Source organism: Haemorhous mexicanus, chromosome 12 (genome assembly GCF_027477595.1).
Source record: "Haemorhous mexicanus isolate bHaeMex1 chromosome 12, bHaeMex1.pri, whole genome shotgun sequence".
Lineage (NCBI taxonomy): Eukaryota > Metazoa > Chordata > Aves > Passeriformes > Fringillidae > Haemorhous > Haemorhous mexicanus.
The window spans coordinates 4,900,677-4,911,173 of NC_082352.1; the positions used below are offsets into that span (position 1 = coordinate 4,900,677).

At 39.7% G+C, this 10,497-nt stretch overlaps 1 protein-coding gene across 6 annotated transcripts in view; it reads left to right on the forward strand.

The window, feature by feature from the left end:
* CEP89 (centrosomal protein 89) overlaps positions 1-3,754 on the forward strand; it is a 35,808-nt gene extending 32,054 nt beyond the window's left edge. For all 6 annotated transcript variants that reach the window (XM_059856974.1, XM_059856975.1, XM_059856971.1 and 3 more), the window contains one exon: positions 1,204-3,754. In XM_059856974.1, coding sequence (XP_059712957.1) covers positions 1,204-1,429 — 226 coding nt within the window. In that variant the 3' untranslated portion in view covers positions 1,430-3,754. The remainder of the gene's footprint in view (positions 1-1,203) is intronic.
* Positions 3,755-10,497: the final 6,743 nt, after the last annotated feature.

The following is a 10,497-nucleotide window of genomic DNA, read 5'->3' on the forward strand; positions in this document are numbered from 1 at the left end:
TGTTGAGAAAGATGTACAGAGCATCAGCAGCTGTAGTAACCAAGCTGCTCTGTAATCCAAATTCCTGAAGGGAAGGGAGGTTGTGACTAGCAAGAAGACACCCTCTCCCCAACCAGTTCTCCTGAATGCTTTGTTAAATTTTTCAAACAACCTCCCCTTGTGTAACTACACTTGGGATGCTACTGCTTCTTGTCAGATGCTGGCCTGGCAAACAGCTGAGCTGTGAAGCAGCACCACGCTGCAGGCTGTGTGGCTGTGGCACTGTAGTGGTGCCACACTGCAGAGCCTGACCTGGGACTGCAGTGTGCTCTGACTGCTCATTCCAATGCCAGGTCAGTTAGCACTCTCTGCCTCTGCATCTCTCAGCTCTGCAGCTCTCTGTTTAAAAATTAGTCCTCCAAGAAGAGTTCAGATTACAGAGTCACAGAATGCCCAGGCTGGAAGAGACCTTCAAGATCATGGAGTCCATCCCAGCCCTAACACCTCAGCTAAACCCTGGCACCCAGTGCCACATCCAGGCTTTGTCAAACACACCCAGGGATGGGGACTCCAGCACCTCCCTGGGCAGCCATTCCAGAACTTTATCACCTTTTTCCTTATATCCAGCCTGTATTTCCCTTGGTGCAGCTTGAGCCTGTGTCCTCTGGTTCTGTATCAAAATATGTGTGCTCATTTTCCATGCATCAACTGTGCTTTCCACTGAAGCTATGCTTCATTTCCTTGTTTGTATTTTGACATACACTAGGAGTCAAAGGAAACTCAAGCTCTTGGGCTTTCTAAGTTGATTCCACTTTTGTTTGGCTCCCACAAAGATGCATTAGCTGATCTGGCACTGATCAGAGCCTTGGGGCTCACAGTGCTCTGGGCAGTGAGAAGGGGCAGTGCTGTGTGGGGAGCAGAGCTGTGCTCACCAGGGAGCTGAGGCAGTCACAGTGCTTGGGTCTCACATGCACTGCTTTGTGTGCAGGCTTCATCCAACACATTACATCATGGGTAGTTTTACATGGGTGGTTTTCTGGTCATGTCCTATTTAGCATTGCATTTAATGAACTTTTTCAAAAGCAGAAAATGAATGAATTTCAATCAGGCAATTTCAAGCACCTAAATACAGGCTATTTCTAATTTGTTTATCCACCAGTATGTGTACTTCTGCACTGCTGAAACATTGTTAAAGTTAGGATTTCTCTTCCATTTTTTTCCTAGGAAAACAGAAGGGGAACTTGAAATCATGTGGGAATCCACAGCCAAAGAAAACAAGAGAATGAGAGAGCTCTTACAGAAATCCCTGAGGAAGAACAACCTGTGGAGTGCTGTCACAGTTCATGAACCACACTCTCAGAAGGACCTAGTTTATGGACATGATTTTAGCTATTGTGATGTGAAAACTTCATCCCCTACTGAAAATGAAATTCAACAAGAATGTCAATGATAAGAATCTTATCTCATCCAAGAAAGAAAACTTGGTGCCTGAATTTGACTTTTCAGCAGCACAAGGTGCAATGGAATGTTTGCTGTCTTCAATATTAGTGTGTTTTTAAAGCCATAAAAATGACAACAGCATATTCTCTACTTGTACTGTGAATAAGGTAAATCTAGCCTAAAATAGTCCTTTGCTATTTGAAGAAAAGGCTGTTCACTCTTAAGACAAAATGTGGTACAACCTTAAGTTGACATGTAAAGACAGGTAACTAGAGTTAACAGGATAAGCAGCTGGTAAGCTTGGTGTTCAGCACAGACACACACCATGCCACAAAACACCTGAGCAGCAAGACAGTGCTAGTTAAAATTAGAAGGACAAGTTTCAGTGACTTCTCCCTAAAATGCCAGATGGAGTATGATCCAAGCTGAAAAGAAAATGTGACTTGTACTTTTTCTCATGAGGAAGCATCTTGACTTCCCAAGATGCAAGGATGTCCTTATTCCAGGTGGTGTGCCAAAAATCTTGTCTCAAGGACAGAGAAACATTTGACTGTGGAGCAGACAAGACTGAAACATCCTCATGACAGCTGCTGGTGCCTGAATGCACAAGTGTCCAGTGTGTGAATTTACAGGATCCCTGCAGGTGTTGGGAAGCTCCTGCCATGGGTTTGCCAAGGGGACAAGGATGCAGCTCTCCTCCAGGATGCTTTCTTCATCCTGCTTCAGACTCAGAGGCTTCAAAAGCCACCCAGAGTATTTTCTGAAGCAGTGCTTATGGTATATGCCTTTAGATTATTGACCTGTATTTGTCTTAGCTTTCAGATTTGATGATTTTTCACAATATTGCACATCAACTTTGTAGTAGTATGTATTACTGGGATAAGACTTTATTTTGGATTTACAGATAACTTGCTGGATCAACTTTTTGCTTTTGCTTCATTTTCATAACAAGACAGAAAACTGTAACAATACAAAAAACTTGTACTTATCATAGTTGTGTAGAATTAGAAATAATGAAGAATTTCATTGGCTTTGATCAAAGTTAACAAAAAGAGCAGAAAAGCAAGGTAAAATACTAAAAGAAATGCATAATGCTTGTGTCTAGAAAGGTTTCTGCAGTGCTTTCCTGCAGGGTGAGGCCATGGCTCAGCATGGCTTTATTCAGGAGAGGGTGGGGACAGCACTTCCTATCACACCATGGTGTGCAGGGACAGGCAGATGTACAGCTTTCAAAGCCAGGTTCTGCAGTACAGTGCAAAGCTAAAAAATCTACAGACTGTCAAGCACTGGCAGAACCTCAGTGCACTCAGACAACATTTCCCTGATTATAGGAACCCACCAAAGAAGCTGAGTAATATATATGCAAGCAGGATATTAGGATGTACTTGAATTACTTCCCTTTAACAGGAGTAACACAAGTGCAACAGCCTTATCAGTTCACCAAGATACAACTTCAGCATGCCAGAGTCTTTAAGACACTGATTAACAGAACTATTCTCTAACAGCACACTATCTTTTGGTCTCTGCTCAGCAGAGATTTAACAAGAGCTACACCTTAGAATCCTTTCACTCTCCTGGCTTTTTCAACTTGATTATTTTAGGACTCCGTGCCTCAACATGACAACCAGAAGCTATTTTTAAGCACAGTCTTAAATAACTTCATTAAAATGTGAAATTGTCATGGGGGTGTCTATCACTAAACCAGTCCTGTCCCCTATGTTCCTTGAATTTAAAAAAAAAACTGAACTGATTTGAAATGTCAGGACTGAAATACCTCTTCAGGTAAGTTAGACAGGCATACACACTCCTCTGGTTTCCACACAAGCTGCAGCCTCTGGAAGAGCAGGGAACGTGGCCACACCCTCAGCTTTTCACCTTTTTAAAGGCAGGTTGGGGAAATGAAGCCTTTCATGTCATATTTTTTAATACAAGCACCTCTTAATATGGAAATACAATCTCAGAACTGGTTTAATATCTACAATATCATCCTCATCTGGTTTTAATTGCCCTTTTGAGTATGTTTGAAGAGTTTGTAAAAATAAGCAGCTTCACAAGGAAAAGCTATTGTGTTGGTGATTCCTTAGAAACAGAAGCAAGATTTCCAAAACTCTCAATATTGGCCTGTTTTCCACTGAAGTGGCCTGGGAATGTCTTGGAAATGTACTTTTGCCACACCTGCTGCCCGTTTTCACAGCTCTTGTTTTAAGAGGTTTTTTAGGTTTTAATGCATGGTTCAAAGGGCAGCACCTTGACAGTGACACTCCTAAGGCCTTGTTCAGAATTGCTACACTCACTTTGCCATGTGCATATCATTAAAATATGACTTTTAAACGAACTAACATTGTTAAACTTTAAATGAGCTAACATTTAATCAAATCCCTGGGTGATTCTCCATACTCAGCTTCCACAGGAAGAAAACTGAGTAGAAGTTATTTCCCAGGATGAAAAAGTCCTGTGGCTCAGGAACACCTTTTTGGCATAACAAAAATCCTGTTATGGGCTATTTTAAACACATGTGAACACATTTTAAATACATATGAACTCACTTGACATACTTGGAGAGTAAAACACTGGAATTGTTTCAGATCAGCAAAAGAAAACCCATTTGCAAATGTGCCAAGTGTTGTACAAATAGAATGGATGATTAGACAGGTGCTTCCCTCCAGTTCCTTCCAAGTTGATTCTTTCTTTTATTAACAGCTGAAAGAAATTATTTGACTGTTTTAGTTTAGTACAGTAACTCTGCCCATGCCAATTTATCCTTTTTCTGTTCCCCACCTGACAACAGAAAGTTGCTATTTTCCCTTGACCACAGCTGACAGAGCATCCTGACTCTGTTCCATTGCTCCTGCCTTCCAGTTACAGAATCTTCCAGATCTTCCAGTCAGTAAATTGAAACCATGAAGTAGTTTCAGCTTCCTTTCACAACACATTCTTCCATTCCTACCAAGAAAAGGAGGAAATTCAGGATTTGTGAACTGTAGTCACATTCGAGTTTCATTGATGAATTTACAGAGCCTTCTGTCCATAATAACTGAACATAATTTTGCCATATTTTGGAATAAATAATGTCATTATATTCAAAAAGCAAACATTGTTATCACCTTTTAGAACCAAAACCACAGGAGAATTCGGAGTGAAAGGAATGAGGAACTTTACAAACAAACTGTGGATCTGCTGGTAAATAGAGCCAGCTACTGAGAGATAAAAGAAACAATGGGAAGGATTCCACTGATGGGTGAGAGAGATTTCTCTTTACAAACAAACTGTAGGTCTGCTGATAAATAAAACTCGATACTGAGAGAGGGAAGAACCATAAATTCCATAAGGAATCCCACTAATTGACACAAGGAAGGAGAAAGGTGGGGGGTTATACATGAGAAGGGAGTCTTAGGTATCAGGTGTTTGGGGAAGTCTGTGCCTCCCAAGTACCTCAGCCAATGGGGAAAGAGGAAAATGTGGCCAGGAAATTGGGATAAAAAGGAGGCTGTGTCTTCTAAAATTTGAGAGACCCCAGGGGAAATGCCCCATGGCCCATGGAATAAAAAGGACTCCTCTGTCTCCTTTTTGGACATGAACCTCTGGCATTTGTGGAGTAATTTTCCTGCCAGGAGTAAGTCTCAGTAGTTCCAGTGCATTTGCCAGCTCCAGCTGAAAGAGTGGTGTCACTTTTTACTCCAGAGGCAGAACAGAGCCCCTCTCACTCTGTGTTTGGGGTGTGTCCATAGCAGGGTCAGTCAGGCACTCTGCAGTACACTAAGGTAAGTCTGTACCGGTGTCATGTGAGCTGACAGAGCTTTGATGTCCACTCACCTTATCTTTATTTCCACTTTCTAGAAAAATTCCCCTGACCATTATAAGTCATTTAAACCCAGGTGTTTTCCCCTACCTGTATTTCCAAGCAGGAAAGATGCTGGTTTTCAGGCCAGGAGATTGCCTTTCACCAGCTCAGACCAGAGAACCTCTTTTCACCATGAAAAATTCATGGCACTATCCTGGCACATGGCATCAGGAGCTCTGAGAGCTTTTCCCTTGGGACTACAAGTCCTTCCTTGGGCAGGCATGGAAGGAGAATTTAGGAGAATTCTGAGCACTGATCCTTCTCTGCAAATCTAGTGCAAATAAGGTAAAAACTCCATGGTGTCACTCAGCTTGGATCTAGAAAAGCAGAAGCACTTTGAAGGCTTCTTTATGTTTAAAAATTTGGTTTCTCAGGGAGTGAGCTCTCCAGACTTATTTAGTCCTGAACTATTTTCCTCTGTACTAAATTTATTTCAGCATACCTATATAACCACATCTTCAGATATGAAATAGAGAAAGAAATACATTTTAGCTATTAGGATTCTTTTATACCTGAAATATTTGGTTTCAGTAAATATAAAATTAAAATGAGACTTCAAAAGTAGCACAGAAGATCATAGCCTCAGTGGAGTGCTTCAGTACTCAGTGTTTCCTTCCTCAGCTGGAGATGGGCACAGGGCAGATGTGTCCTCCAAAGCCAGTGTTAACTGGTAACCCCTCCTTGGTGGGAGGCCAGTGGAATGCAACCCGAGTTTTGGACTCAAAAAGGAGATCAAAGTCAGGCTTTGTTTTTAAAACAAAAAACCACGAGCAGTTGGATCTTTATCAGAAAAATCATTGATCCTGATCAGAGTTTGAAGTTAAAAACTTAAAAACTGGTGTGACATACTAAAGCTGATTTTCTCCAGAGGCCATCAAAAATTCCTTTAGAACATCCTTAGGAAGAGACTTCTTGATTTTTTGGTGACCTTTTGGATAGAATTTACCCAGCATTTATGAGTTTATTGAGAGTCTCTAAACAGCTCTGCTTAAAAAAATGCAAAATAAATCTCTCGTTGACTAAAGACTCTGCACTATTCAGGCAGATCGAGTACAAAACCTTTAGCAGACCTGAATATCTTTTCAAAAGCCTTAGTTGTCACAGAAGAAAAACCAATTACCCAGGAACCAAGAACTAAATAGGGAAAAAATACAGGTATTTAAACCCTAAATATTCTGTTAAGAGCTGTATTCTATTAGGGACTGTTCTATTATTCTATTCTGTATTCTATTATTAAGAACTACAGTCACCTAATATTTCCTGCTGACCTCCACAAGCTGCCAAGTTCCTGCAAACCAGTAGCATGATTCAGCATCACCACAGCTATTAAATCATATAATTTCTTTATATTCCACTTGCAGCATACCTGCAGTTAGGAAAATAAAGTTATTTAAAGAATGACAGTACTGAGATCAAATCTTAGAACCCATCAGACCATTCATATGGTCAGATAAATGCAGGGAAACACTCTGGTCCTCTCATTAAAATTCAAAGACCTGGAAGTAGGAAGGTTGGAATGGAAAGTATTCACCCTGAGATTCTGCTAAGCTACAATTAAAAACTGCAAGTTAGGATGATCCTTATCATTTGCTTTAGTTTTGATCAAAGCAGAGCATGCAAGCAATAAATTCCAACCCTAACAAACATTAACCTTCATTTTTGGCAAGTAATGATAATAAAAGCTGCATTTATATACTGTACCCTTGCTCTTTCCTGAATTAAAGTTGAAAATTACTTTTTACGATCTAATTGGTAAATGGCATTTTGAAAAGGTCCAAACTACAGTGGTTAAATAGGACCAGCCCTCAAAGTGTTTGCCTCAAAATGCCTTGGAGTTTGAACTCATTCCTGTCTTCACCTGTTTGTGTAGCTATTTGAGAGGGGAGGATTCTTTTCCCACGGCTGTAAAATGTCATTTCTCTTGTCTATGAAGAAAATGACATTGGAATCCTTGAAATCAATGTTTATTCTTTTCCTTTGGTGGCTGAGGAAAAGGAGGATTGCTGGTAAAATTAAAAATCTTTTAATGGGTTTACAGCATCCCAAGAAGAACAACCCTTAAAACAAACCTAGACAATAAATGAAGATACTTTTCTATTTTTATATAGAAGCACATATTAGTTAAAGTCAAATTAAAGTCATAAAAATAAAAAAAAATAAAATAAAGTCACTGCAGAGACTTAAGACACTTATTGAGCAGGTGGGAGCTCCCTGGACAGACATTCCTGGTGGACTAAAGATTTGCTCAGGCAAAAACTCAAACTGCACATTTCCAATGCTGCTTTTATGGGATCTGAAGAAACAAAATGGAAAACAGATCTGAAGGAGAAAGAAAAGACAACTGGCACATACATCTACACAAATTAATCAAAGATTACCCTAAATCTAAGAAAAATCCCTCAGCAAAACTTCACTTAACAGAACACTAAAGATTACATACCCCACTATCTTTTTATCAAAATCCTGTGGTTTTTGGGGGTTTTTTGTTTGTCTGTAAGTTCCAGGGTGGAGATGATGAGAAAGGTGTGCCTGCTTCATTTCAAGGGACAATGTTAGCCCCACAATATCACCTCCCCTTCTGTTTTTGCTTTTCACATTGGCTATTTCAATCGTCTCTGTGGCATTTCAGGAATGCCAGAGGTACAATTAGATTATAAACCTTCATTTCAAAATCATCAGATTAAGGAACGTGGAGGTACATTACAGAATACCTGATCCCAAATGAAATTGGGAAATGTGAAATTGTGACATTGAAGAGTATGAAAGCACTGGTTAATTTTGTCATATATCACCATTACCATGAAAAATATTTTAAAAGTCCTTGTGAAACTTTCATTGAAAGGAATAAATTGTTCATACCTGCCTTTTCAGATGGTTGTAGCATGACTATAATTTTAACATGTTTATTCTCTTTATCTGTAGGCAAAGAAAAAACCCCAGAGTTTTGTCTGGCCATTCTTACTGTGGTGATTTTTCAGTAAGAAGTTATTTAAAATGGAAGAGCTTCTCTTGTATCTTAACCCCATTTCTGTGAGAATTAAACAAGAAAAACAAAGAGAGGAAAAAGCCAGTGACTAGAAGAGTACAGTTTTGATTTTGTTTTCTGTAATTACTTTGAAACATTTCTTTGAAACCTCAGTCTTGGAGAAGAACATTCCCAGGGCAGTCTGGCTCAACCCCAGAAAACATGGCAAATATAAACTACCAAGTGTTTCACGTGTTGTTAAGAGTCCATTTTTAGTCACAGATTTACATCACCATTGCAGAGGGAATTCCTGCTGATCAATCCTGCATGCTTAAGAAGTTGTCAAGTTGTCAATTGTCCAAATTAACAAAGGGGTTGTCAAGTTGTCAATTACCAAAACGTGCTTGGGTGGTGTATTTGATGCTCAGTCCCAGCAATTTGGGCCTTAATTTCCAGCCCTGCAGTGTTTATGAGGCATCATTTCAACAAGGCGAGGAATGTTAAATGTTAACACAGGAGCCAGCACCCGAGCAGCTTTTAGCTTTTCCCAGGAGGAATTTATTGACAAACTCACTTGGAGGGGGTTGCTCAGGACTTACTGATTGTGGTGTCACACTGCAAAGGAGCTGCACAACTGCCCTGCTAAAGACTATTCAGTGATTAACGTGATTAAGGGTCTTTTTGCAAGGGTTTTAGGGATGACTTGCTCAAATGAAAGCAGTTACCTTATTACAGAATTCAGGATAATAATATTTTTTTTTTCCTGGATATACAACTGCATAGAAACAGAGAATGGCATTTTTCACTGAAGCAGGATCTTTCAATATTTAGAAAAATGGAAAATATTTGTAGCTGCAAGCAAAGGGAACACCAGCTGCCCACTCAGCTGCCTCGAGTTAATGAAAAACAAAGGAAATATTTTTGCTTATGCTTCTCTACCTGCTCAGGATAGAAACATCAACTATTTTTAATAATATCTGGGCACATTGTTTTAATGCACCCATAATGTGACAATTATTTCAAGGTTATCTTGCCAAAGCATTTCTAAATTAGCTACTGCTTGCTATAAAGATCATCAAAACAGACTCCAAATGAGGCTCACTCTCACTCTGTGATACACTACTCAGCACTGGACAAACATTCTCACAAATAAACAAAGCTGGATTTTCTTCTTTTTAAAGATAAACTAACTGGCCTATCAGTTTACCTGTGGTTCCCAACTCAAAACCTCTTGGCAGAGGATGGGTTTAATGATTACCTTTCACAACCTCTGTACTCGGCTGCTGCTCCTTCTCCCCATTCTGGTGTCAGACATGGACATGCCCTGCTGCTAACAGGCTGGGGATCCAACAGGAGAAATAGACTTGGCAAGGATTCCTGCGCCTGATTAGCTGCAAACAGATTTAAATAAAGAAGGTAAGTGAAAGCAAGAATTGCTAAAGGTAATGATTGAAGCAGTCCAAATCCGTGCCTTTAAAAGAGAGATGCTGGGCACAAAGCTACAATGAAGCTCAGCCACCCAAGCTCTGCATTCTTCATTTCTTCACGTGGGCAGGTTTCCTTAGCTTTAAAGTTAGATTCTTTATGAGTAGTTTTAAAATCTCTAATTCAGAAGATAAACTTGATGTCTTTACGTGTTCTAAATGTTTCTGAAGACCAACAATTCTGAGATAGGTGTTCTGTCAATTTCAAATGCTGCCATTTTTGTAGCCCGTTACTGCTTAATTTACAAAAAAATTCCAATTTATGTTTCCTAAACACGATGCTTTTCAGAGTTACCATCTGTATGAAAGCATAAGGATCTACAGCATTTAAATTCAAGTAATTCTCCTTGTAGAGTCTCAGGAGAGAAGAGACTTTTGACAGAATCTCCTTTACGTCTAGACTCAGGACCTAACCCCATCAATTTCTTTCACTGTCTCAAATTGTATTTTAGACCAATACTAGGGGAAACAAGCAAAAAAGAAAAATATCGTAAGTCTAAATTTAAAATTGAAAACAAACTCTTTACATTCCAGTTCTAAAAAGGAGAAAACATTGAGTGAAGACATTCACCCTGAATCAACACAGAGAAGATTGGTGACTCCGAGGCAAAGAGCTGCTAAACAGATAATTCTGGCAGCCCACAGAGTGTTTAGCAGATGCTTCCATCTCCAAGGAGCTGAGGCAAGGCCTGATTGAATGAAGAATGGAAAGAAGGTCTCCTAGATAAGCAGAAAACCGGGTTTTGGGAGGAAGATAAAATCTGTCTGGACCTTTGGAGTAGTTCAAA